Source organism: Stomoxys calcitrans, chromosome 5, assembly GCF_963082655.1.
Source record: "Stomoxys calcitrans chromosome 5, idStoCalc2.1, whole genome shotgun sequence".
NCBI classification, from domain to species: domain Eukaryota; kingdom Metazoa; phylum Arthropoda; class Insecta; order Diptera; family Muscidae; genus Stomoxys; species Stomoxys calcitrans.
The window spans coordinates 95021270-95048224 of record NC_081556.1 but is presented as its reverse complement, the minus strand read 5'-3'; the positions used below and the strand labels follow the sequence as shown (position 1 = coordinate 95048224).

At 36.5% G+C, this 26955-nt stretch overlaps 2 protein-coding genes across 3 annotated transcripts; both read right to left on the bottom strand.

Annotated features, from left to right (window-relative positions):
* Positions 1-9064: 9064 nt before the first annotated feature.
* On the bottom strand, positions 9065-11666 carry LOC106086665 (RNA-binding protein 28). Its single transcript, XM_013251420.2, has 4 exons — positions 10872-11666; positions 10154-10806; positions 9841-10096; positions 9065-9751 (listed from the first exon to the last, which is right to left on the bottom strand). The coding sequence occupies exons 1-4, from the start codon at positions 11379-11381 to the stop codon at positions 9140-9142; spliced, it is 2031 nt and encodes a 676-aa protein (XP_013106874.2). The 5' UTR covers positions 11382-11666; the 3' UTR covers positions 9065-9139.
* A 3583-nt stretch (positions 11667-15249) lies between these two features.
* On the bottom strand, positions 15250-26076 carry LOC106086683 (transcription factor Adf-1). Of its 2 annotated transcripts, XM_013251447.2 has the most exons (4): positions 24562-26076; positions 23760-24489; positions 16331-16651; positions 15250-16269 (listed from the first exon to the last, which is right to left on the bottom strand). In XM_013251447.2, exons 2-4 carry the CDS (start codon positions 23923-23925, stop codon positions 15899-15901), a joined length of 858 nt encoding a protein of 285 aa, XP_013106901.1. In that variant the 5' UTR covers positions 23926-24489; positions 24562-26076; the 3' UTR covers positions 15250-15898. The 2 variants fall into 2 exon arrangements, with proteins under 2 accessions (XP_013106901.1, XP_013106900.1); XM_013251446.2 differs by having other exon boundaries at positions 23760-26076.
* Positions 26077-26955: the final 879 nt, after the last annotated feature.

The window sequence follows — 26955 nt, the reverse complement described above, 5'->3', positions numbered from 1 at the left end:
GCAGGCATTTCGAAATTTCCAAACTTTTAAAACAAAAGTCCAAGGTTTTCTTCTGCTTTATATCTTTTGTTTACATTTGTTTCAAAAAAAAAACATACATATGTTTTAATTTTTCGAACTGTGAATTCGAAAAAATTATTTCGTGTGAATTGGCGGTCACCTAAATATTTATTTGGTGAAACGAATGTGAAAAGGGAAAACTATTTTTGGCGTAACCAAGGTAACGCCGGAATATAACGGTAAGGTCACTTACAGTCTTGAAGTGTAAGGAGATTAACGCCTTATCTGAGGATGGCCCAAATTCCCATCGTTTGGGTGCCGGCAATGAAAGGGTAGACGATTTGGCAGTGAAGGACAGAGAACTGCCGCCGATACACTTGGTTAACCCGAAGTCTTTCGGGGCGACGCAGTCCGATTTAAGGGAGTGAGCGACAAACGCGCATGCAACACTGTGGAACAGCGAAGCAGTAGGTAGGACGGCGAATATCCTATGGGGTGATCAGGATGTTGAGAGGACGAGGCTATTACTGAAAGGAAGTAAGGAGGTCTGTATAGCTTTTGGTGTCATAACGGACACATAGGACTACGAGCTCACTTATGCAAAATCGGCGCGGCAAGTGATGGCATGTGTAGGGCATGTACGGAAGGTGATGAGACGTTGGAGCATTTCCTAAGTCATTGTCCGTCTTTCGCGGCTAACAAACACCGATACTTTGGTGGGACACGATACCAGACATGAACCTACTTAGGGGAGTGGTATGGAAAACAATTAAGGATTTTGTAAGTAGCACGGAATTCCTAAATTGAAATTTTCTTTTTCGAAATTACTTTTTAGTTTTTAGAGCGCACAACAAGCTGTTTACTGTCTTAGGTGCATGTCTATAGTGGCATGGGGCAGATTAAAATCTGCACCCTCTTTTCAACCTTATCTAACCTATATAATTACCCTTATACCCGTTGTCGAAGGCGAAAATCGACAGCAGTCGTATTCGAAGCCGAATTTCACATTTTGTGGTATTCTCTAACTTATTCACATACAGTTTGATAATAGATAAAATATTCTGGTAAATAAAAAATAATATAAAAGTAGGTTCCATACTCTTTCCACAAACAGAAGTGATGTAGTTTAGAATGCAATTAACTTCTATATCAATTGATTTCGTCAAAATTTATAGTCGAATTCGACTTACGTGATACCAGAAATTTAAACAAATTTTCATCTTCGACAACCATAATACCATTTTGTAAAAAGTTCGACATTCGACTACGCCATCGCCAACCGGAATAAGGGGGTATATTTATGCTAACACCCTTGCCAGGAGGATCGAGGGCCACCAGCGAATCGTTTCTGTTGGGATATATGCAGACAATATTTTTGTTGTTTTCTGGCTCGCACGAGGAGGCGAATTTGGCTTTAGATGGTCTTAATTCTGCTATTCAGGAATGGTGTACGAACTCGGGAGCGGTTGTTTCGCTAGATAAGACCGACATTCTTCACGTCTGTAGGCGAAGAAGATGCTGTCTCCCGGAAATTCGCATTGTTGATTGTGACATTGCAATAGCCATCAAGAACAAGTAAAATTGTTCAAAAAATTTTTGGTTTGGCATTACCGTATTCGTTAACGAATAAGTACTATCGATATTTGAGATTATGACAATCGTCAACGTGTACGTAATCGAGTATCAGCTTTTCGAAATCCACTCGTGAGCTAAGGAGCAATCGAATAGAATTGTTACTTCATATTAATAGTTAAAACCGGTAAGGAAAGGCAAAGTCGGTTTTTGAGAAAATGTGCTAATTTTATTGCCATTCAAGGGGATTTAGCTCCCAGAAAGTTGTGCTAGGTTCGTTAATGCCTGTACCACAGTAGTGGTGTAGGGTATAACAAGGCAAAACTGCTCTTTACAGGGCGCACCTCCGGTTTTGCTGAAATTTGGTATGCAGACGTGATTTGTCCCCAGGGAACACTAATCTGAAGCCCGTTTCTTGGGACAAAGGCTCTTGGACCCCCCTGGGGACCAAAAAACCCCTCTTAGGGAGAATTGCTCAATCTAGTAGACAATATGGGAGTAAATTAAAGGAATTAGCGAGTAGATTACGAATGCGCAATATGTCCAAGGGAAGGGAAGGAAATACGAGGTCTTGAGAATTTTAAACCCTGCTTAACCCCAGTCAATATGGGTATCGAATGAAAAGTAAAGTACGAAGGAGTATATTACGATAGTATTGCAAGAAAATAATTAAGCTCGAAAAGATATCTGTAAAGAAAACACTTTCAAAAAAAAAAAATCGCCTGTGGTGCTTTTCTTTAATTTTTCCAACAGACTTTCATATATAGCCTTGGTGAGTCCCGGGGCCTTTACCCCCCAAATACAATAGATTTCAGATTCGTGTTCCTTGGGATCGAAATTAGAACAATGAAAAAAATCGGAGGTGAATACCGGTGGTAAGAATTTGAGTGTAATTGTTATATGAAACAAGTAGAAGCGTGATAAGTTCGGCCGGGCCGAATCTTATATACCCTCCATCATGGATCGAATTTGTTCCTTCCCCGTTATCTCTTTTTAGGCAAGCAAAGGATAAAAGAAAATAATTGGGGAGATTAGAAATAGGGAGATCGGTTTATATGGGAGATGAATCAGGCTACAGACCGACTATATTTGACACATATGACACGTTGAAGGTCATGGGACAATCCGTTGTACAAAATGTCAGCCAAATTGGATAATAATTGCGCCCCTTAGAGGCTCAAGAAGTCAATGTCCCAGATCAGTTTATATGGCAGCTATATCAGGTAATGCACCGATTCCAACTATATTTGACACAGTTGTTGAAAGTAATAAAATCGAATAAGAATTGTGCTCTGTAGTGGTTCAAGAAGTCGATTCAAGATCGATTTATATGGCAGCTATATCAGGCTATGACCCGATTCGAACCATAATAAGCACAGTTTTTTGGCAAAATATGACTTGCAAAATTTCAGCGAAATCGGATAGGAATTGCGGCCTCTAGAGGCTCAAGAAGACATGGCCCCAGATCAGTTTATATGATAGCTATATCATGTTTGGGAACGACTTCAACCATACTTGAAACAGTTATTGGGTCTTTGAGCCTTGAGCCTTTTTGTGGCTCAAGAAGTCAGGATCAATGATCGGTTTATATGGCAGCTATATCAAAACAAGGACCGATATGATCCATTTACAATTCCAACCGACCTATACTAATAAGAAGTATTTATGCAAAATTTCAAGCAGCTAGCTTTTATCCTTCGAAAGTTAGCGTGCGTTCGACAGACAGACGCACGGACGGACGGGCATGGGTAGATCGGCTTAAAATGTTATGACGATCAAGAATATATATACTTTTCAAGGTCTTAGATGATTTTTTCGAGGAGTTACAAACAGAATGACGAAATTAGTATACAAATTAGTATACCCCTATCCTATGGTGGAGTATAACATTTTTTTTCGTATTTAATGCTAATTTACGAAAAATGAATGGGTGACAAAAAGTTGTAAAGGTTCAATTCATGACCATTCGACTTTCCCAAAAATATTTAGCCAAATTGTTGCCAACAACAAATAACGTGAAATCTTCGAGAAATGTTAGAAACAGCAAATTGCAGCTTTAGTGGTACCGCGGTAGACATGAGCTCTTTGAAAATTACATATATATATATATAATCTTGGAGAAATATGACCAATAGTAAACTGTTCAGTGCGAACAAGTACGGGAACATGATGGTCAGTGGTTATTTAAAGGCGCCAATAACTCGCCTTGTCATATCGAGCATCATAGGCACTCAGTACTTATACAAGAGCCGTTGCCGCCCGGCTTCTCACTGAGACTTTCCGTTCGATATCAATTATAGTCCGTGGCTGCCGTTGAAGCTATGGAGAATTCCACTGTCCGCAAACTGTGGACGCCCCCGGTAGCTAAGCTCCTCATGACAACGAAGAACACCTCAAAGTTCTAGTCTGTGCAATGCTCATAGTTATCCGAAAAAAAGTAGGCAACACTGAATCTAAACAGACGTATATTTTTTTTAACATAAACAAAAAATTAAGAATTCATAAATTATTTACCGAATCATCAAAAAAAAAACAGGCATCACACCTGCAAGGTTTTGCAAATATGATGCCTGGTTTTTCTCCCAACGAGATGGACTCTGATGCAGTGGAGGAGGAGGCATCAACTTCACAGCAAGCAACGACTGCAATATTTACCAACAATGCAACAGCGACAACAAGCATAAATGCCACCAAGAGACAACGGCTCGAAACCACCGTAGATTTGAAGGACTTGGAGTCCTCTGAATTAAGGGAAAGATTAAAAAAACACAAGCAGATGGACGACAATCAATTTGGTATACTTGGGGTTCTTACCCAGGTTGATTTTGCCTCCGTATCTGCTCCATCAACTCAAGCCACACAGGCTGCCAAAGGCAACAACAACAATAGCAACAATGACAATGCACCAAAATTAAAATGGTGCCCACCAATATTCCTTTTTAATGTGAATGTCAAAGCTCTAGTTGACTCCTTAAGAGATACAATTGGGACATCTGCTTTTAAGGTAAAAAATATTAATAAAAATAAAAGTAAAATCTACTTTATGGACCCGTCCGTCCATTTATCAATGATGGCCATTTTACGTCAGAAAGGTGTACATTCGTACTCATTTACCCCAAAGGAGATGAAACAACCGTCATTTGTATTACGAGGCCTTACCTCAAGCACCGAAATCAGCGATGTAAAAGCTGAATTGGAGGAGAAAGTACCGAACACAGTTGCAAATATAGCAAAATACAAAACAAAGAAGAATGCTGACACTGGTCTTTTTTTAGTTTCGCTATTACCCGGTAAGAAGCTTACTGATATATCTGATATCAGGGGCATACAGAATCAAGTGGTTTCTTGGGAGAAGCCGAAAAAGAAGGAATCCGACATACAATGTCATAGGTGTCAACGCTGGGGGCACATATCTCGGAATTGTAATTCCGCGTATAAATGTGTGAAATGTGACCAGAATCATGGTCCAGGTGAATGTCTGCGCAAAAGAGAAGACTCCTCAGATCCGTTTTGCAATAATTGCAATGAGGTGGGTCATCCAGCTAATTGGCGGGGGTGCCCAACATACAAAAAGTATGCTGTCGCCCGACAGCAAAGGATTTCAAAGGCCATCGAAGAGAGGTCTATGGTAAGGGCCAATGTCAACCAGGCTGTGGGGTCGTCGATGAGAACTCCTGGCCAGACATTTTCTAATCTTTTTCATCCGCGTTCTTCTGTACAAGAAAATACAATGCAACGTAAATCCCCAATAATTGACCAATTCCTTAAATTAGCTTCTATTTTTCTGGAACCAGAAGAACTGTCACTGGAACAAGAAATACACATATTTCTCTCTGAATATGCAAGTATGACAAAGTCAGATGCCAAGATAGAATTTTTGCGCCTGCTTAATAAAGTAAAAAGTAATTATGAACCATAGAGTTATAAAATTTTTAACATACAACGTGAGGTCACTGGTAGATGTCAGTCGACAAATAGAGCTAAAGGACACCTTGCATCGTGACAAAATAGATATAGGATTTATTCAAGAATGCCATCTAAAACGAAACAGGAAAATTAAATTAAATGGATACAACTTTATTTATGACAATTCGCCTATTGGGGTTGGCATTGTTGTCAGAAATTCTATACAATTCAACCGAATTGTCTTAAATGATGTCGGAATAAATACTTGCCTTGCTCAAATAGAGCTATTAGACAACAGTGTCCGCAGAAAATATCTAATTGGTTCAATTTACGTCCAGTGTAACTATCAGACTCATAAGTTTGAGTCTGATTTATTAAAACTCATTCAACTTTGTAGGAATTTTGATGGATTTATCCTTGGAGGTGATCTAAACTCAAAAAGTCCTGTCTGGGGTGATACACTGGAAAATATGAATGGTAAAACAATGAGAAAATGGCTTGAAGACAACATGCTTGATGTCACCCGAATTTGTGATTCTTCTCCATCATTTCCAAACGGTTCTTCATTCTTGGACCATTTCCTCATCAGTCCGCACCTGTTAAATGATACTCTTCCAAATTTTGAAGTTGCATCCTTGTCATCCTTCTCAGACCATTTTCCAATTAAATTGTCCCTGCGTATGGATCAAACAGAGCTTCTTATGAGAACCCCTCGCATCTTTACATCATATAAGGATACAAATTGGAGCAATTTTAAGCAAGACATGGATTCAGCGTCTTGCCGCATCATGCCCTCGTCTATTATGAACCTGGAAAACACACAAATAGACGCGTTAATAAAGGATTTTAACTCATCATTTAATACTATTCACGATAATCACACAAAACGGATACAAATCCAGGACAATAAGTTTCTTCTCTCAGAAAGAACAAAAAAACTATATAAAATCAAGCACCTCTGGCAAAAGGAACTTAAAAAGATATTCCACCGGAAAGGCAATAGAACATCTAGTGAGTACAAGCTTTTATCTAACCAGTTACAATTGCTTAAAACAATTATAAAAGAAAGCATCAACATTGAGCAAGCAGATTACTTCAATAAAAGGCTGCAAGATATTAAACCTAGTCCATCCGCTTTTAAAAAAATTTATCAAATCACAGGGAAAACTAAGTCTCCATTTTGCCAGCAAATTGTCCGAAATAACGATATAATTACCAATAGCTCTGATATAGCTCACCAGTTCCACGAGTTTTACTCAAATACTTTCCGCGAAAGCTTGCCTCCACGTCCGATTGAAGATTTCCACTCAAGAATATCAAACACCATAAATGTCATCCCTCGTTCTATTTTCACACTTGATGCTGAATTTAATGCCTTTCAGAATGCAGATAGCCTCCATTTCGTCGACCCTGCAAAAGTTAAATCCATTATAAAGCTAATGAATAATAAAAAATCCAGTGGCTTAGATGGAATCTCCAACTTTGTTGTAAAAAAGTTCCCTGATTCCACCGTGAATTTACTTACTTGCATATTTAATCACTGCATAAATAATGGGTACTTTCCGGCTGAGTGGAAGGTAGCAAAAATACTTCCAATAAAAAAAAACACCGAATCCATTAGCCCATCCGATTTTCGTCCAATATCCTTATTGTCTAACATCGGGAAGATATTTGAGCAAGTCCTGAAACAGAAGATAGAAAATGGATTCCTTATTGAACCAATAACAAGTTACCAGTTTGGATTCAGAAAAGCGCACTCCACGCAGCATGCATTGTTAAAATTCCATAACGACATTACCACTAATTTACGGAATCAAGTATGTACTGTAGCGATTTCCCTTGACATTGCAAAGGCATTTGATTCAGTTTGCCATAAAGGAATATTATATAAGTTGATTGATTTGGAGGTGGATCCTTATCTTGTAAAAACTATAAAAAGCTTTTTAACAGATCGGAAATTTTGTGTTGACATTCAGGGTACCTTATCCGATTCTGGTTCCGTTTGTAGTGGGGTGCCACAAGGAAGTGTGTTGGCACCGCATCTTTTTAATTACTTCCTGCATGACTTTCCCCATGTTGCACAAAATTCCCAAGCAATTTTATATGCCGATGATTGTTTAATATATGCACATGACACCTCACCAGAAATTGCTCTCAGGAAAGCAGCGCAGCACCTTAATATCATAAATAATTACTATAACACTTGGGGCATACAAATTAATGCAGGGAAATCAAAGGCAATCTGCATAAGAAACGCATCTGGGAAATGCCCAAAATACGTGGTTCCTCAAAGCAAATCTCTGGAACTTATACTCAACGGCGTTAACATCCCAATTGAATCCAGCATCAAATATCTTGGCATCACGTTTGACAAGCTGATGAAATTCAACTCCCACGCACGGACAACTCTGAAGAAGTCAAAAAGAATTCTAGGAGCATTTTCTTACATTTTAAACAACAAACACTTACCCCAATCCACAAAGTTGTTGCTATACAAGGTGGCCATCAGACCAGTGCTTATCTACGGCTTTCCCATCTGGTTTACTGTCTCCCCGACAGTAGCCAAAGAACTGGAAATTTTTGAGCGCAAAATTCTTCGCAGATGCATAAACAAAAATTATCAAAATCGCACAAAAAAATATTCTAATAACTTCATCTACGACAATTCTGGAATTGAACCCCTGTGTTCTTACGCGTTCAAGCTCCAGAAAACATTTGTGCAAAAGTTGGCCACTCATGATAACGAATTGATTAAAGAAATCTTTGAATTGCAAGAACATACATCTTGGGCTGATTCTGTTTATCTATCCCCTGTTGCCATCATAAATGAAGCCACCGACAATGGATCAATCCGCAATAACACACCAATTTTTTTCCAAACAACAACATCAGGCTCTCATAGAGGATGAGGATGTATATATATATTTACATATTAATTTATTAAATCATAGGAATTTATTATTATTACAATTTTACTCACCCTGCAATATATTCTAATAGCAAAACGAAAATGTGATATATCTTGCCTTATATATGTATTTGAACGTTCGATAGTTCATACACACGATCTGTGATACTTTACTACATTTATTATTTGGTTTAACCATTCCGATCTGTTCGATATAGTGATTAACAGACTTATTGTTATTTCGTTTTAGATGTTTTTTTAATTGTAAGATTATTTATTATTTAACAGACAATCAAGCTCTGTTAGAGACAGCGAGGACCGGGAGCAAGTCTTCTATTTACAAAATCCATTTGTTATGATTTTTCATTCATATACACAACTTCATGTTAAGCAAGTAGCAAATAAGACAAATAATCGTGTATTAGAACCAAACAACAATAGTTCTTAGTATATTATATTGTTATCGATAAGTACATTCCAGTATTCCAATGTAATCGAAAAAGAAAAGACTCAATAAATACTACTACTACTACTACTCATAGTTATCCCATGCCGGGAAAGTAATAATCGCCAATAGTTACTTGGGCTATTTTGTAAATTCTTTTTAAAATTTCCAAAGATCTCCCTCTGCAATTTCGGCAAATTCATTTCTGGGAAATTCTGGATTAAAAACATCAATTCAAATTATATTATTTTCGTTTATATTTACAAACTGTTTAAACTACTATTAGTTACATCTAAAAACAACATACTTTATTCCGTATACCACTTTGTGCGTTTCGACTTTTTGGATGGATTTTCTGGGCCCGTTCCTCCTTGATTAGCTTGTTTATCTAACATTTTTTTATATTTATTAACAAGTGGAGCCAAATCATCCCTTTCCATTTTCTTGCCCTGCTTGGGGCGAATTTCAGCTTTGCGTTCGGCCAAGTGGGTCTGCTTGATTTTCTGTTGTTTTTTCTTTTTTTTATCCTGTTTAACACGTTGCAAATGGTCTTGAGATTGTTCTTTTATTTTCTTTAGGGAACGCATTCGCAAAACTGTGCCTTGTTTTGCTTCTGTGCCAACATAATCACCGCTAACCGCACCCGATTGATATTTTGTATTGTTGTTAGTGTTATTTTTCTTTGCCCTTGACTCTTCCAATTTTTTTATGTGCTTTTTAAGTTTTTCCTTGTCATCAGTTTGCGGTCCCCTGAATAAATTTTTAGGAGGGAAATTACCGGCCTTCTTTTGTTCCTTTAAAATCTTACGTTTTTCCAATTTTTCCTTGAATGTAGGATTGTTTATTTTTGAGCGTTCTTTACGCTTCTCTTTAACTTTGTGTACGGCACGGTCTTCTATACTAAAGGCAACAATTGGGCGCTAAAAATATAAGAAAACAACATACAAATAACAATTATTTACAATATTAAAGTAAAGCCAATCGTTCATTGTGATCCAATTTTTCTTACATGCTGAGTTCCAAAAATTTTAGGATTATTATTTAGCTTTCTTAAGGCTGTTAGAGCCTCCAAATGTGTATTGAATGACATAAAACCGAAGCCTTTTGATTTTCCTTTGGGATGTTCTGGTGTAACTTTATTCTCTCTCATTACTCTGCATTCGTGAGGCCGAAACCCAGTATAGGTTATAATCATATCTTTTAGATTATCGTTGTCATAATTTAAAGGTAAATTGTGTATGGATAAACGGTTACGAGACACAAATCTGAAATTGAAAATTTTAAATATTAAATAATAACATTTTTTGATTGATACTACAAACCTGTTTAAATTCTTCAAGACTTGGGTTTTTATCTGTTCCAACTTATGTCTTTTATTCATATCGGATGCAGAGACACCTTCTGCTGCTTTAGAATTGGCCATGATCAAGCCTTCTCTTGCCAGATAAAGGTTTCTCGAATCTTTGCCATCATTTTGCTTGTTCTTTTCTAAATTCTGCTGCCGTATCTCTTCTCGACTTAGCGCTGGGAACGGCTCTAGCACTTGATCCATTAAAACAAATTCTGATGCAGATTGTAAGCACATATCGGCGGATTCTTTTGATTTAAATTTAACAAACGCTGTACCTTTAGAATGGCCCGATATGGGCTCTCTGTTTATGATGGAATAATAAACTGGGCCGTATTTGCGGCAAAGTTTACGTAGATCATTGTCTTCCGCATCGAATGGCACATTTTTGATGAAAATTGTACAACCTTCCTGAACATCGTTCGAAAAATGTTTCTCCTTTTTTACTTTACTGATATCGATGGATTTTATATCTTTCTTGTCATCATCATCATTTTCATTTCCATTATCATCTTCACTCTCCTCATTTTCGCTATCCTCGATTTCTTCATCGTCGCTGGCAGAGCTATTTCCATCGTTATCTTCGCTATCCTGATTCTGGTCACCATCATCAACGCTAGATTGATTCTTAAATTAAACAAAAAAAAATATTAGCATATAAAATTTAGTTTGAAAATGTTGTGGAAATTCACCTCTTCTTCAACACTGTCCTTTATGCCTTCTCCAGCTTTGATCATGTTATTTCCCATATCCATGTCATCTTCGTCTTTGATTTCAACTTTTGGTTTCTTTTCAACAGGCTCATCCTTAACATTTTGTTGTTTCTTTGCAACATATTCATCCTTGCCTAATGCCCAATCAATGAACATAGCACGACCCAGTAATTCCTTTCCATTTCCTTTTAGAATGGCTTTAGTTGCTTGATTAATGGTTTCGTATTGCACGAAGGCACAACCGACCAGCTTTCCATCCGGACGTTTGGGTATATTCACTTCTTCCAATTTACCCCACTGTTCAAAATGTTTTCGTATATCCTCTTCCTTTGCCTTATAACTCATGTTGCGTACAATAAGTCGGGCTCGCTTTTTTTGACGTCGATCCCTTTCTTCTTTATCCTTTTGAACTTTAAAAGGATTCCTACGCTTAGCTGGCTTACTTTCATTTTCTCCCTCAATGGGTGTTTGGCTTTCTTTCAACTCCATCTCTCAAGTGTTTATTTTATTGGGATACAAAAAAAATATATAGTGCTAATGTCTTCTTCCTATGATTTTCACCCAACGCACGTGTTTATGCGATGGCAATTAGTACACTTTTTATTATATATACTAAGCAATTAGTAATCTTATTATATTTATACAAAAAGATGCATCCTATTCTGTACGGTGTCGTATTTTTATGCTCATCTCAGGATAATTATTTTAATATTATTTTAATTTTTTAATAAATTCAAATTTTAAAATGATGCTCCGTTTGCCTTTGAAGTACAGAAAAACAACAATTAATCAGCTGATATAAAACATAATGGGGCATGCTATTGGCCGTACGCTCTACGAACATTTTTATTACATACGACCGCAGAGGCAGGGTTCACTAAAGAAGGTAAAAGCCAAAAACTGTATACGACCAAGACATACGGTCTGCTTGGTCTTCCCCAATATCGTAAAAGTGGCACAGATTAGATTCATGCAAGTTGGCATGTCGAATGTAGCATTTTAACGAATTCCTCTTTTTGTTCCTTCGTAAATTAATTTGCAAATTATTACGAAATTACACTCAATTGCGCTGAAAGAGTTTGCTAAATATACAAATAAAAGTTTTCGAGATTCCATTACAGGATATTGTCCGGCTTTAGACCATTGTTTAATGCTTTCTATTCAAAGAATAGTATAGCAAAAAACATTTAAAAGTCAGCAAAGAGTGTGTTGTTGCTAGAAGCATTTGACTGGTATTCTGTATCGCGATTTCATTTTCGACCAAGAAAGATCATCAGCAGGAGATGTCAAATGGATCATGGGTTGGACAAACCAAACGAAAGGCACGTCACAAGTGGTGTAGGTCACTGCACTGGCAGAACCAAGATATATTTATTTACAGGTGGTGGCAGTTGCCCAACAACAAATTATTGAGAACACTATCTCTCAAAATCGGTGATTAGTGCAACTCTGATTTTGTGTATGTATCTAGTTCGCTCCATTTTTCGTTGTTTGTGTATGCCATGGTTCTTAACTACAATACACACACAACCAATACTAGTTGACAGATAGTCCACTTCGCGAGAAAAAATTTTACTCAGCTGTTTACGGTACACTACCTGGTAATTATTTCATGGGCAGAACCAACCGTTGGCAGATTCAATAAGATTTTAAGACCAAATAAAAAAAGCGCAAACAGACAATAAAAGATTTCTTTATCTTTTGGCACCGTTTATAGCAAGTTTAAAGGACTATTTTTTATGTAAAGCCTAGTACAGACTTCGACTTTCCGGCCGAACAACAGTATTATAAAAAATGGGGACGAAGAAAATGCGAAAAGTCTAGTAGGAATTTGCGCTACCATTCTCACAGGGTTATATCGTTGATTTCGTTGTTGTTGGGCAAGTGACTTAACCTTATTAATTCAATGATGCGCAGAGGTTAGCATGTCCGCCTATGACGCTGAACATCGGAAACATTTTCAGCGGTGGTTATACCCTGCTACGACGCCCGGTAGCCGAGTTGGTAGCGTCCTTGGATTACCAGTGCAGAGGTCGTGGGTTCGATTCCCACCAGAAGCCTTGGGTTGTCCTTACTGTGGTATCACAATGGACTAAAAATTGTCTGAGTCTGAAAAGAACTGCCACTCTTACCTAACCTAACCTATACCCTGCTTATGGTGGCGGCATTTGTGAGGTATGTGAGAAGTTTATCCCCTGTTTCTTAATGGAATGTTCCTTGGAAATTTCGGATTTTGTTGAAGAAATACTTCTGTTATGAATGACGGTAAAATATAAACAATAGTTTATAAAAAATTATAATCGGATGCCACTGTAGCGCATAGGTTAGAAATCTGGCGAGAAAATCAGAAAAAATATTCAGCGGTGGTTATCCCCTCCTAATGAAGGCGATATCTGTGTGGTACTATACCATGTTAAAACTTCTCCCTGAGGAGATATCGCACTACATAATTGATAAAATCATAATAATTGGCAGTATGGCTGACGTCGTTATCGCCGCTTATCAAATAAACTTCTATGCTTGGGTATCCATTGCTTAAATATCGAAGGGCTTTGCTATAGCAAATCCAAAAATTCTACTTAAACCTGTTTTACGGTCTTTCAGGCAGAGGTCTATGCCTATACGTTAGTCGAAAAGAAGATCCAGAGGATCGACTTATAACCTGCGAAACTCAGGATAAATGTGATCAGTATGTCGGCCTCCTAGCCCTAGAATTCGAGAACGGGGAGATCGATGTGCATGGCGGAGTGTTTGAGCTTCCTGAATGGACTCCTGACATTGTGTTGTCCTGGGTTCCCAAAAACATATTTCAGGGAATGAAAGGGCGAACGAGCATGCCGGGAAGTACTTCTTCGCGGACCTGTCGCCGGTCTTGCACACGTGCTTTTTTATCGAACTACTGAACATAGTAGAGGAGATGGCTAATGCGAAGGTAGTGGCGAGGTGGAAGTCTATGGTTGATTGTTGGATTTCCAGAACACTCAGGCCTACTGTCGCCCAAAAGAGGACGAGGCAATCACTGGTCCTTGGTAATGGGCCACTTAATACGATTACAACAGTCATAAACTGGCACTGCGCGATAATAGACCATAAGGCCGCGAAATATAGGCCTCCCGCACAACGACTTCTCTCGACGCTGTCTTCTTGACAATGAGGAGGAGACGATTCACCATCTGTTCTGGTCATGCCCAGATGGGTCTCTGTCTCCTCAGATAGGACTGATTTGTTTCGATGAGAGACGCGATGAAATTCTAAACACGGTTATGCATGTGAGGACGCGAAGTACCAATCCTTGGTACTTGGCGACTGAATACCTGAGTGAATGTGGGCCGACGCTACGAAGAAGCGCTTCCGTGGTGATGGATAGACGCTTGCTCCCTATTCTATTCCTATATTTATTTTTATTTTTCGATTTCAGTTGTAATATAGAAGTTACCAGGACCAAAAATCTAATTACATTGTATCATAGCCCAAATTAAAAACATACTAAAAAAAATAAATTTAACATAGCCAGTAATGAGTGGTTCCCAACCACAATTAAAATAATGCAGCAAAAAAAAAAAAGTCCGTAAATTAAGAAATGCCCAATCATGACTAGCGAAAAAATTGTTTTAAATCTTTGTCTAGTTGGTAGAAAGGTAAAGAAAATGTTTCAATCTAAAAGTATTATCGGAATGAGAAAATATTCTAAGTTCCATATGCAATTGATTCTAAACTCGAGCAACACGTATGACACGTATTCCTGTAATCAAAATTCTCAAAGCATAGGCCAAGGAAACGGTGAACATACTGTGAAATACGGTATACGTCTTTCGAGACGTGCTATATGATCGGAGATTTTTCTTTGCAACTAGAAAAGGAAAGCAAGAGATCGCAACACACGCAAACTACCATGCGACGCATTTCGTCCTCGGTTAGAAGACGTTTCAACCATATTAGGTGTGATGGCTTCAAGGGCCATACGTTGGTATGTTGCATATGTATCGTATTTATTGAGAAAACGCCTCTATGATACAAATACCACATTAACCACGCTCGACAACCCTGTCTATTAGCTGTACTTTTCCCAATGCATGTGTTTTCGTGTAGTGACAGATTTTTTGTTTGCAACAATTACATCACTTCCATGGTACGCACATGATTCTATGCATCTGTTGAAAGTTTATTGATGGCTTCGAACGTTAGTCAACGGCAATAGCTCTGCCGAATTTTTTCATTTTAAAGTTTTTTTTTGCGTGTTAGGGCGAAGATCATTTTATTTATTGTCCGAGTCTGTAAGCAGACTGTCACTTCAACCTTATAATATATAAAAACCAATACGATGCCTTAAATAATTTAAACTGTTTGTATGTCACAATTTATAAAAATAAAATTGGTTTCGAATTTTATTTTACCATTTGCATTTTATATTGCAGGTGGTCCACCATTCTGGTGGCGTTGGTATGTACGCCAATATATACACTAGAATAAATACAACATTTGTATATCGATTACATTTCATAGCAGAATGTATTTTTAATTTTAAATACCTTAAACTAGTAATATATATTTCTGTTATATAATGTTTTATAAAGTAGACTTATACCTAAATTTTTAGAATCTATTTACACATTGGATACAGTATCGTCTAAATTTTCAACAATACAAGTGCAGCACATATTTTTAGTTTATACTATATGGCAGTACTGTCTATATTTCTCTCTTGAACTTTACCGATTTACGATTTCTTTTTTGCAAAACAGGATATTTGCATTTTTTAAATGCAGTACATCCTTCGCATGCTGATATTCATAGTGAACCTAGTCTAAACATCTTCTCAAGAATTCTGACTAGTTGAATTACAGTTTGTTATGCCATGTCCTCATTAATTTTTTATATCAAATCTAGGTATCGCCGGTATTTTCGATATCCTCGTCTTCTGCGCCATTTGCATCTGGGACTTTGTCTATGTGTGGTACGAATGAGAACATTGTGCATGTTTTGTCTGTTACTGTAATAACCGTATCTCAGTATTTATTGTGTTGAGCCAGCAACTGCATATCCGTGAGATATTTTATTATGTGAACTTTGGCCTCAGCTTTCTGTCGTACGCCCAGCGTGTTCAACATATCGGTGACCACCATTCCAAAGGACTGATCTTCGGCACTAACGTTTTGGCTTATGCTATTTTGGAATATTTTTATGGAACTGAGCATATCCGAATGGTGCTGCTGTTGCTGCGCCTGAGCGGCCTGTTGTTGTTGCTGCTGTTGCTGTTGTTGTTGATCGTCTTCGACAATACGCTCGCGTTTCATCACTGGTTCATAGTAGTAGGTCTTTTGGTCTTTAACTGCATTGTTAGCAGCCAATTGGGCGGCGTCACCGGTAACAACAATTGCTGAAAATGGAATTTACATTTAAAATAAAACTGTCAAAGTTCAACTAGACAAAAAGCTTACCATGTGGATGCCCGGTAAGTGACTGTGTTGTTATTGTAGCACTGCCATTAAATGGAGTGGTAAACAAATCAACAACCTGTTGTTGGTGGGTCTGTTGCTGGTGAGTTTGTTGTGGTGCTTCAACCTGTGCAACGGTGTTTGTAGTATTTGCTGGAATTCCGGCTGATGATACTTTTCCCAAAAGAGATTCACGATACTGTCTTATAGATTCCATTAAAAATGACATTTGTTTGAAATAGCGCCATCGTGAATCCTGACTGATTTTCAGCTCTCTTGCGAATTTGTCGCGCAAACTTTTCCAACGTTTAGTGCATTTTTGTTCTAGAAATAAAATACAACACAAATTAATGGCATGTCTTATACGGCAGGAATTTCTGCTTCGACAGTTCTGAACGATGCGCTACCTCCACCTGAATGTGGTTACAACAACAACGACGAAGAATCCCACTATTCGCAACCTGTCGACGCGCCCGGTAGCTCTCTGCTGAGCTTCTCGTAATACGATGAACTCCACACAAATTGGAGCTTACAGTTCCAACCCATGTGGTGCTCATAACCATCCCGTGTCGAGCATTGTTGTTGTGTGAGCTATGATATCTAAATATTCTGTCATAGCCAATTAAGGTAAAGTATGTATATCTAAACATGGACCGATTTGATCCATTTCCAATCCCAACCGAATTTATATCAATAAGAAAAAGGCGAAGCTAAATTTGGACGGGGCCGACTAAGAAATGGTCTCCGCCTACTCTATAATTGTAAATTAAGTAATATCGCGATTTGGTGTTCGTATTGGTACCAAATTTGGTGCAAATCATTGCAAAAATTTAGTAATTTAGTATATCCTAATTGGAACCGATTTTGATAATTATCGCAATATTAAACAAAGTCGGACGAACATTTATAGATGGATATAACAGCTATGTGTAAATCTTAACTGATTTGGACCAACATATGGGCTACCGTGGCAGCCGAGTAGGTAGCGTGCTTGGATTACCAGTGCAGGGGTCATGGGTTCGATTCCCGCCAGAGCCTTGGTCTGTCGCTAGTGTGGTATCACAATGACTTAAAAAATTGTCTAAGTGACACTCTTACCTAACCTAACCTGTACCAACACATAGCAGAAGACATTTCGCAAAATTTTGAAAATGTCTTTTGATTGAGGCGATCACAAACGTGAAGTGAAAATTGGGCGACACATTTATGTTGTATGGAGCATTCTCTAAATCTAAACCGTTTTTTTTTTCAATTTAAAATATCTTCCTCTCCAGGTTAAAAATATATTTCTTTCAAAATCTGACAATGATCGGATAAAGAACTGCGCTATGTAATTCACAAATTAAAATAAACAGACGGACGGACATGGCCAAAAGAAGGGGATTCTGAGTCGACACGTTTATTTATAAATTAGTCTATCTGTCCTCTGAGTGCAACAAACAAATTCACTATGTACCATTCTAGTGTTACATGGTAAAGGGTGATTTTTAGCTATTATCTTTTTGACAACACTTGTTTAAACAGCTCACGCACGTTTCGTGTTTAGTTTCACTGTCAAACATCTTCAGTTTGCTCTAAAATTTAAAAGGAAATCGGAAATGTTGTGTTATCACGGCGCGACGAAGATTGGTGTCTGCAAAACTTCCAGGTAAAATAGACCGGAAGGTTCCTTTACTGAGACAAGCTAGAAGAACTTTGCTTTGGCTCATAATGGCGCGTACCAGAAGGTATAAAAAAGTTGCGAAATATCCTTTGGATCGACGAAGTAAAAACCAATTTGTTTGAAAATTACGCAAAAGGAATTTTCGTCGCCCAAAAGGGAAAGAATTCCATATTAGATTTACCAAAAAACTGGCTGTTTTACTTGGAAGGGATGACATATCTTATTGAAAACACAATGGATAGATTTGTTTACAAGGATTTGTTGGAGAAAAATATGCCACTTGTATAGACATTTCATCAGGAGAATGAACCGAAACACTCATCAAAATTGGTAAGTGAATGGTTTCGGAATCATAATTTGAACATTGGTGAGTGGTCAAGTCAGTCCCACGACCTCAATCCCATTGAGAACATTTGGGGTCAATTCAAGCGACAAGTTTCTAGGCTTCCCATAACACCATAAAAACCACTTGTGGGAAAATATTCGAAAAGCATGGTACAATATCCCGGTAGAGACTTGCCGCAAGTTAATTTCCTCCATGCCTAATGCCTTGTCTACATTGACTTGTTTGGCTGATGTCGTTTTGGAAAACATCTCAACCGTTCACACTAGTTGAGTTGTTTTGGAAATTGCATTTTTCATCACTACACACAAATGTTATGATACACTATTGTTAAGATTTATTGTCTTCTGCTTCTGCTGCAAAAAGTTTATAATTTTTTTTAGGAAGAAATTTGATTTTTATTTTTTGACATTATTCGGGGCTGTATTTATTTGATACAATTTAGGCATTTATTTATTTATAACACTCATGTCGATATTACTGTTATATTTTAAAGTTTTTTTGTTATGGCTGGTACTATGTTCGTTTTTCGCAACATTTTTTCGTGATTACTTTTTTTATATAATAAAAGTGAAGAAAAAAAAACTTGCTGATATCAGTCAGTAGGACATTGCCTCATTAATTATGAACATTTTTTCTTATAAGTATTGTTTTCATTGAGATTTTTGTAGTGTTTCAAAAAAGTAACCGTGAAAAATATGTGTTTTCAACTATGAAAAACGAATATAGTACCAGCCTTTAGATACACCTATTTTACTGTCCACATTAAAACCGATGAATCTTTTAAATTCATCATATTAAATTTTTAAATACACAAAATATGTCTACTTTATATTGCAAATTAATCTGAAATAAAAAACCATACCTCCGTTCAAAAAACAAAATCGCACGTATTTTTTTGTCCACATGTGTACATATGTATATTTATATATACAGGTACTTTAAAGGGTCAAAATCCAAAATTTCGATGGAATGAAAATATAAATACGCAACCATCCTATGATGGAGGATATAAAAATGTATGAAATTGAAAAAAATATGAAACTAAAAAAAATTAATTTTATAATTTATTAAACCGACTGGTCGTCAGATGGTTGTAGATCCTTTGCTTTGGCGCTGCAACCATATGCATAAAATAATTGAAGCCAATAACCATAGCTGTGGTGTATAAATATCGTTGTTTCAAAATAAAATGTTTCTTACGCGTTAGTCGTATGTGAGTACAGTGTATTTTGTTTCTAAGCGTAAGTCAGCATAAAAATAATGCAATGTAAATATACCGGATAACATAGCTAGTGTTTCTGGCGCATTTTATTGGGATTTTGCAAAATGTTTCAGATAAACTCCTTGCTAAAAAATTGAAAACATGATTATCTCCACGCCTGTATCAACCAACCATCTCGACCTGTCTCAACAATTTTTAAGTTTATAAGTCCAAATCATCAAAACATAACAACAGAGCAGTTCCTTCTTACGCCAAGCATCTGCTTGCTGTTCCTAAATAGGTATGCATGCGCTAAGAAGAGGATAAAATGTTGCTCGGTTGCATCTATGCCTAGGTTAACGTACACAGAGGAATATAATCAAAGGCGACAGATCCATGGAAGAAAACCAAAGAGAGAGCAGAGTGATGATATGTACGAACAAACGGCAAGAGCACGTGCTTTGCTATAACAGCAAAATGACGGGAACATGCAAAGAATGTTAGAGGAAAAAACAACAATACGGACGACAACGTCACAAAAACGTTCAAAACACAAAAAGTACAGCTGCGCGTAACAACGTTAATGACACACACAGAGGAGTGTCGACACACGAAAATCGTGAATGCAGAGGACGGTAGAATTGGTACTACATTGCGGCGCAGCAATCTAAAAGTGGTTAGTAGTTGATTGCATACCAGTGTTGAGAGCTTCGACATTGTACAATAGAGACCAAAAAAAAGTGCAATATAAGCACGGATGGTGGGGTCATAACAAAAACCTTATACAAAATTTCGGCCAAATTGGACAATTATTGCGCTCGCTGGAAGCTCAAGAAACAAATCGGGAAATCCATTTGGACCATAAGCGGCACATATATTAAAAATCGTACTAGAAGGTGCAAAATTTCAGCCAAATCGGTTAAAAAATTGGGCTCTCTGGAATCTCAAGAAGTTAAATCGGGAGATAGTTTATATGGAAGCTACATATACCGGGATCTATATCATAATTGGCGCACACATTTAAAAACATAACAGAAATACATGTGAAAAATCACTGACACATCGGTTAAAAATTGGCTCCTATAGTAAGGTATTTGTATATGTGTTTAGAGTACAATCACAGAATTGGAGAAGATTTTGGTGACCTGTGGTTTTTAAGACAGAACATGAATTCCACTTATAAATTTTTCAAACATAAGTAAATGGAGTAGACTTAAAAAATTCATAAAACATAAAATTTAGTTTTTTTTCTACTAAAAATAAATTTTACATCCGTTTATAAAAATGGGTTTAAAATTTACAACCACTGTACGCAAAATTTTTTCGCGTAACCAGTTAAATGTTAAAATTAAAGAATTTAGAAATTTTGTCTTTGGTTAAAATTGTTTCATAAGTAATGACGGAATGTCCTACTGAAGAGTACTGCATTTTTTTTTTGCCTCAAAATCTATAATCCAAAAAAAAAAAGAAATCACGAAAATTATTTCCCGAAAAGTGAACATAGTACCAGCCTTAACTTATGAATCAAGTTTTGATAAAAGTATTGTTATCATTAAGATTTTTGTAGTGTTTCAAAAAAGTTATGGCGAAAAATGTTTTTTTTTTCAATAGTGAAAAACGAACATGGTATCACCCAGTATTAGGAAAACCAAGCGAAAAAAAATTATATATTGGGTTTAAAAGAAAGTAAATGCATTTTTAATAAAACTTAGAATGAAATTTAATCAAATATACATTTTTTACACTTTTTTTCTAAAGCAACCTAAAAGTAACAGCTGATAACTAACAGAAAAAAGAAAGCAATTACAGAGTCACAAGCTGTGAAAAAATTTGTCAACGCCGACTATATGAAAAATCCGCAATTACTTTTTGGGCAACCCAATAATTGTAAACTCTTTGATTGAAAATAGTTGATATTAATTTTTTATAAAACAAATGAAGTCGACAAGAATTGAAGCGACAGCTGTAAAAATTAAATGAATTGTATTGACAGCTTAGAATTTTATTGCGTTTTATTTGGATTATAGTTAATATAAAACATATTAAGCTATGAACTGCAGGCTCGACAGCCAGGGGATCGGACAAAAATGCACTGGTACCGAAACCGAACGCGTTATGTCAATAAAACCAAGATATATTGATTTGCAGGTAGTGACAGTTGTCCAACAACAAAATATTGAGCGCACTATCTTTCAAAATCAGTGATTGGTGCAACTCTGATTTTGTGCATGTTACTAGTTCGGACCATTTTTCGTTGTTGTGTATGTTATCGTTCTTAACTAAAATAAACACATACATAATCAAACTCGTTGACAGATAGTGTACTTCGCGAAAAAAAATGTACTCAGCTGTTTACGGTACACTGCCTGGTAATTATGTCATGCATAAAACCTATATAAACGGCGTTTTATCTTTTGATATTCATTCTCAAGAACTCTTGTACATTGAGTTAAATAGGCGAAAGAAAACGACAGAAATCCAACATATATGCATACTTTCCTTTTAGAACAATCGATCTCCTATATAAACCGTTCCCCGATTTTTTGCATACAATTTTTAACTTAGAAAATCTATATATGTTGAATATGATCCCAATCGTTCAAAAACATTATAAAGCTGCCACATAACCGATTATTTTCATAAATATCTTGCGCACATGGAGATCGAATTTTTAATGCGATTTGGCTGAGATATGTTGGGGTTGATGATAAGCGGCTTATCTTATCGCAGCTTACTATCGCGGTTTATTAAAAGATGTGTTGTCATGATTCAATTTGAATGACAAAACTAAAAGAGGATTAAACGTTCTAAATTATCAAAATTGCATAGGATTTTTATAAACTCCGAGAAACATTTACTTGAAATTAAATGTAATTTTTTTAGTTTGTTTTGCCGATATTAGATTATTTTGGATGTGTGTCAGTGCTACTAACCTTTAAAGTACAAAGCAATAACCGGGAATACATCGTAAAAGACGGGTAATTTTTGGGACAAAAACCAATTGTACTACTATATTAAACAGAAAATGTAAACTCTGTTTTTCAATATAGAAAAGATGACCTTAATGATTATGTGAAATTTAAAGAAAAAAATTGTCAAAGTGTAAAGGGATAGCAAAAATTGTCAAGTGTCAAAGGGACAAATTTTGGTAAAAACAAATCGCTTCAATGGCGTAAAATCGTACCCTAAATGGAAATGTAGACCGACCAGGTCTACACCCCCCCACCCATAAAATTAAATAATGTAGATTCAGGAAACCGACGGCGCAGAAAGTCTTGATTATCTCATATTTAAAATCATATTCACAGTTAAAATCCTTTTTCAAATGAGTAAATTTTTTTAATAACAAATATATTTTGCTAATTTTGTAATTTACTGAAAGCAAAAACACAAATCATTCATTCAATTTTAATTTTTGTCCGCCTTTTAGTACGAACAGTACCCTTAGCATTCCAACTCAGTCGCCCATTGTAGATGAAAGCGACATATTCACAAGCCCACATGCCGACATACGTCAAATAACAAGTAGCAGAGGCTACAATATACAGCGACTGACTGTCGACTGCCTTTGTCGTTTGTCTGCTTCGGCCCTCGGCTGGTTTTCAGTTTATGTACCCCTCTGCGCGCCGCCCAATAACCCCATTGTACACGTAGTCGTTTTCTTTTTTTTACATAAAGCAGCAGACAGCATTTAGTTGTTGATTTGCTGATGAACGAGCAAACGAACGAACGCTTTGATTTTTATTTTGGTTACTTTCGAATAGAAACGGAACATTTTATTCAGCATTTTAGCTCGCGGACGGTGGTAATAAAGGCAGGGTTTCAGAAAGGTCGCTTTGTAATAATGTCGACGATTTTATGTAGCGCACATATAGGGTTACGTTGTGATATGTGGTTCTTGTTGTTTTGTAGTGTTTTGTATGTATTTATGTGCGTGTGTGTAATTTAAATGTATCTTTCTTCCTCCCCTTGCTGGGTATTGTATTTTAAAACTTGCATATGTTTGTACATACAAACAAATGTGTAGACACTACACACATACATATGTCTGTCGCTTGTTGTAATTGAACGATTGAAAAAACGCGTATCTATATGATTTGTATGTATTTATGTACATATGTACGCAGTAAATTTTAACATTCAAATTGCTTGCTTTTAATTATTGTCTATTATTTGGAAGAGCCTATAAGAAAATAAACCCGAATGGAGCATACATACATACCTGGAACACCTAAGGACTCTGCAATTGTTTTCCAAGTCTGAGCCTTGCGGACAAAGTGTTTGTAGTTGAAATGCGAACGGTCATAGATCACGGGATTCATTTTTACTGCTTCTATAAGATTCAAATCAAACTGCTGTTCCAGAGCTGGGTCCATTTTCGTATCCATTTTCTAGAGGCGTATTTTGTTTGGGATTTTGCTGCTTTTCTTTCTGATAAGAATGGTGTTGGCGACGATGACTGCTGGTGGCTGGCTGATAGGGGGCTCCTCTGCTCCGATCGGTGATGCTTTTTCTTTTGTTTTTCAATTGCGACGCAGCGCCTAAATAATTTCCTCGAAACAGAAAAAAGTAGCTGTACCCGTATACGTTATTACGACGTCAATGAGAGTTTTTTCTTTCTTCTTCCTCGAAACGATGATTAGATGATGTTGTTGGTGGCAGCTACTGCACAGCAAAACTCTTGTTGGTTTTTTTTCAGCCAAAAATGTTTTTTTCCTTCACAATAAATCCAATTGTGAAAAAACACTATGATGTACAGTCGTACAGTCAATTCACTCACTGCGGAGAACACAACACCATATACCGAACGAAGACGTAAACGCCGACGTGGACTGAACGCAACTGAACTGGCACTGGCAGCCGAACGCTGGACGGGGCTGTTAATTTTATGTGCTTGACGTTCGGCTACAGCTAACGTCGTGTGGACGTATATAAACACACATACCTAACCACTTCATACAAAAACAAAAACAATGAGAAACGAATATGAATTTTAACTTGCATACATACACACACGCACGCACCCATTCAATTTCATTAAGCAACAAACAGAAGTATGCAGATACAACAACACATAATCTAGGGTGGTCAACACTAAATAGGGGTTCGGCTGCTGAGTTAGTAGCTGCTGAAATGAAAGTGCAGAAGGCCCTAACGTTTTCAAGTGTCGGAACAGATGCTGGCTGCGACGCAAGACTAGATAGACGACGGAACAGGGACAGACGGTTTGTATTTACTTTTATCCCTTTCTTAGTTTACATTTGTTATTAGGTTATAAGAATAAAATACAAAGAGGGGTTTCTTTTATAAACCTGTTACAAAATAATAGCAGTGTTTTTTTTTTAAAAACCTCTACCATAGAAGTCAGTTACTGGTATTCACAAAACTTAGTTTAGATATGAAATAGGTTTATTTGACAGATTTCCGTTAAAGAGTTGTCAAAATAACCTATTTTAAGACATAAGATTTGTTAATTCGTCCTAGTGTCTCCAATATTATACGAACACTCCACAATTAATAGTTGTCAACGACTTATCCATCCAAAGTGACTTAGGTTTATATTATTTAATTCACGATACGAGGATAACAAAATGAAACTGTCTAAATGTAACGCAGTCAGTATACGACAAACTCCGTTATGAGCAAAAGTCTTTTTTTATTTGCCCGTGACATAATCATCATTTTTACATTCTGCAACATGTCTTAATTGTTTTCCAAAGCATTCGAAACGGTGAATTTAAATATATATGATTGTACTGTACATACATAAGATGCTAAGATTGGTATTTAATACTATTCATTTTAAAAAAGTTTATAAATTAAATTGTTTATAATACTCTTTTCATACCATGTCCAGGTCAATGAAGAGAGGTTCATAATGGAAACGACAATTTCTTCTTTTTTTTTCCGAAGCCCTTACCTATGTGGGAATTTCTCGCATCGAGAAACAATGAAACAAAAAATTTCTTAGTTTCTCAGTTCAACCCCGTTTACACTGCTCATAAATCTGGATTTACCCTCGCCAGCTGATTTTATAAAGGGAAAATAGACGATCGAGCCATAAAATCCGAATTTAAAGATCAGTGTAAACGAGGTTTTTGTTAGTAAAAACTGTGTCTGTAAGGAAACTCGAAAACTACTAAACCAAGGCGTATTTATAAGGTGGCCGCATCGACGAATTGCTACATCGAAGTTTCTTTTTTTGGGAACTTCATATGTTAAAATTTGTAAACAGGGCGAAGAAAATTCAATTCAACGTGTCATTATTTATTTTCATTGGCAAATTTGTTTCGACCAATCAGAGCAAGAGAAAAGAAGTTATTAATTTTTGAGTGTTAATTTTTGAGTGGGGGGCGAAGCCATAAACCTAAGTTCCCTGAGCGAAGCTGATAGCGATTGAGGTTGTTATACGCGTACCATTATATAGCCTAAGTTTAAGAACCGAAACAGCAGCAAACACAAACATCAATTTGTAAAATATTTATTTTGAAGTTTAAATTTTTATAAGGCGAATTTAAAAATGGTTTGATATATCAAACTCCATCCTCCTCCTTAGTAAATACGCCTTGTACTAAACTATTATTAGAATATTCCAATCAGTTGCCATTTTTGGAAAATAACAACAACAGAAAATTTGAAGTATTAGATTTTTCGATAGATAAAATGTAAAATATGTGCAACGCTGCGTTAATTAGAGGAAAAGAATACGACCACCGGAATATACTGCATGTGCATCGTCGAAGTTAGCGCAAAGCAACAAATCCATTCGATATACCGGAGGAACGTTTTTAGGAACTCTATCGCCTAGACTAATCAAGAGAAAATATTTTACTGTCGGAAATAAGTCTCTGTTAGTCTTTCAATTGTATGCTTGGTTAAGCCTTCCCATCAAATTTTGATACTTTTTTTCGTTATCAGAATCGTCAACCCTCGTTACTCTGTTTTGATCAATTTTAAATTAAATTAAATAAAACACTCCAAAATATTGGCTTAAGACATCGATAGCAATTTCTGACATATAGTTGAGCGACTTTAAGAATACAAAAATAGGGCAAATTCAACATTAAGATACCCTACCGGGTATCTATTAATAAATATGCCTAGATTTTCGGAATGTGTTGTTTGTAACTAAAATAAGATGTAATTGAAGTATATGTCAGCTTAAAAATTATGTCGATGTAATGAGGGACTAAAGAGACATTTTGTGCCCATTTATTTGAAGATTGGGTAATAAATGTGCGTGGTACATCTCCAAGAATACAATTAATTAGTACATAGCATATTTTCCAACTATATCGGAATTTAAACAAATTCAGAAGGAAGAATATTTAATGAATACGTATAAAATTATTAAAATATGCTCTTTTATTAGATCTCTATATGCATGAAGATTATGTATAGTATTTGAATGCTCCTTA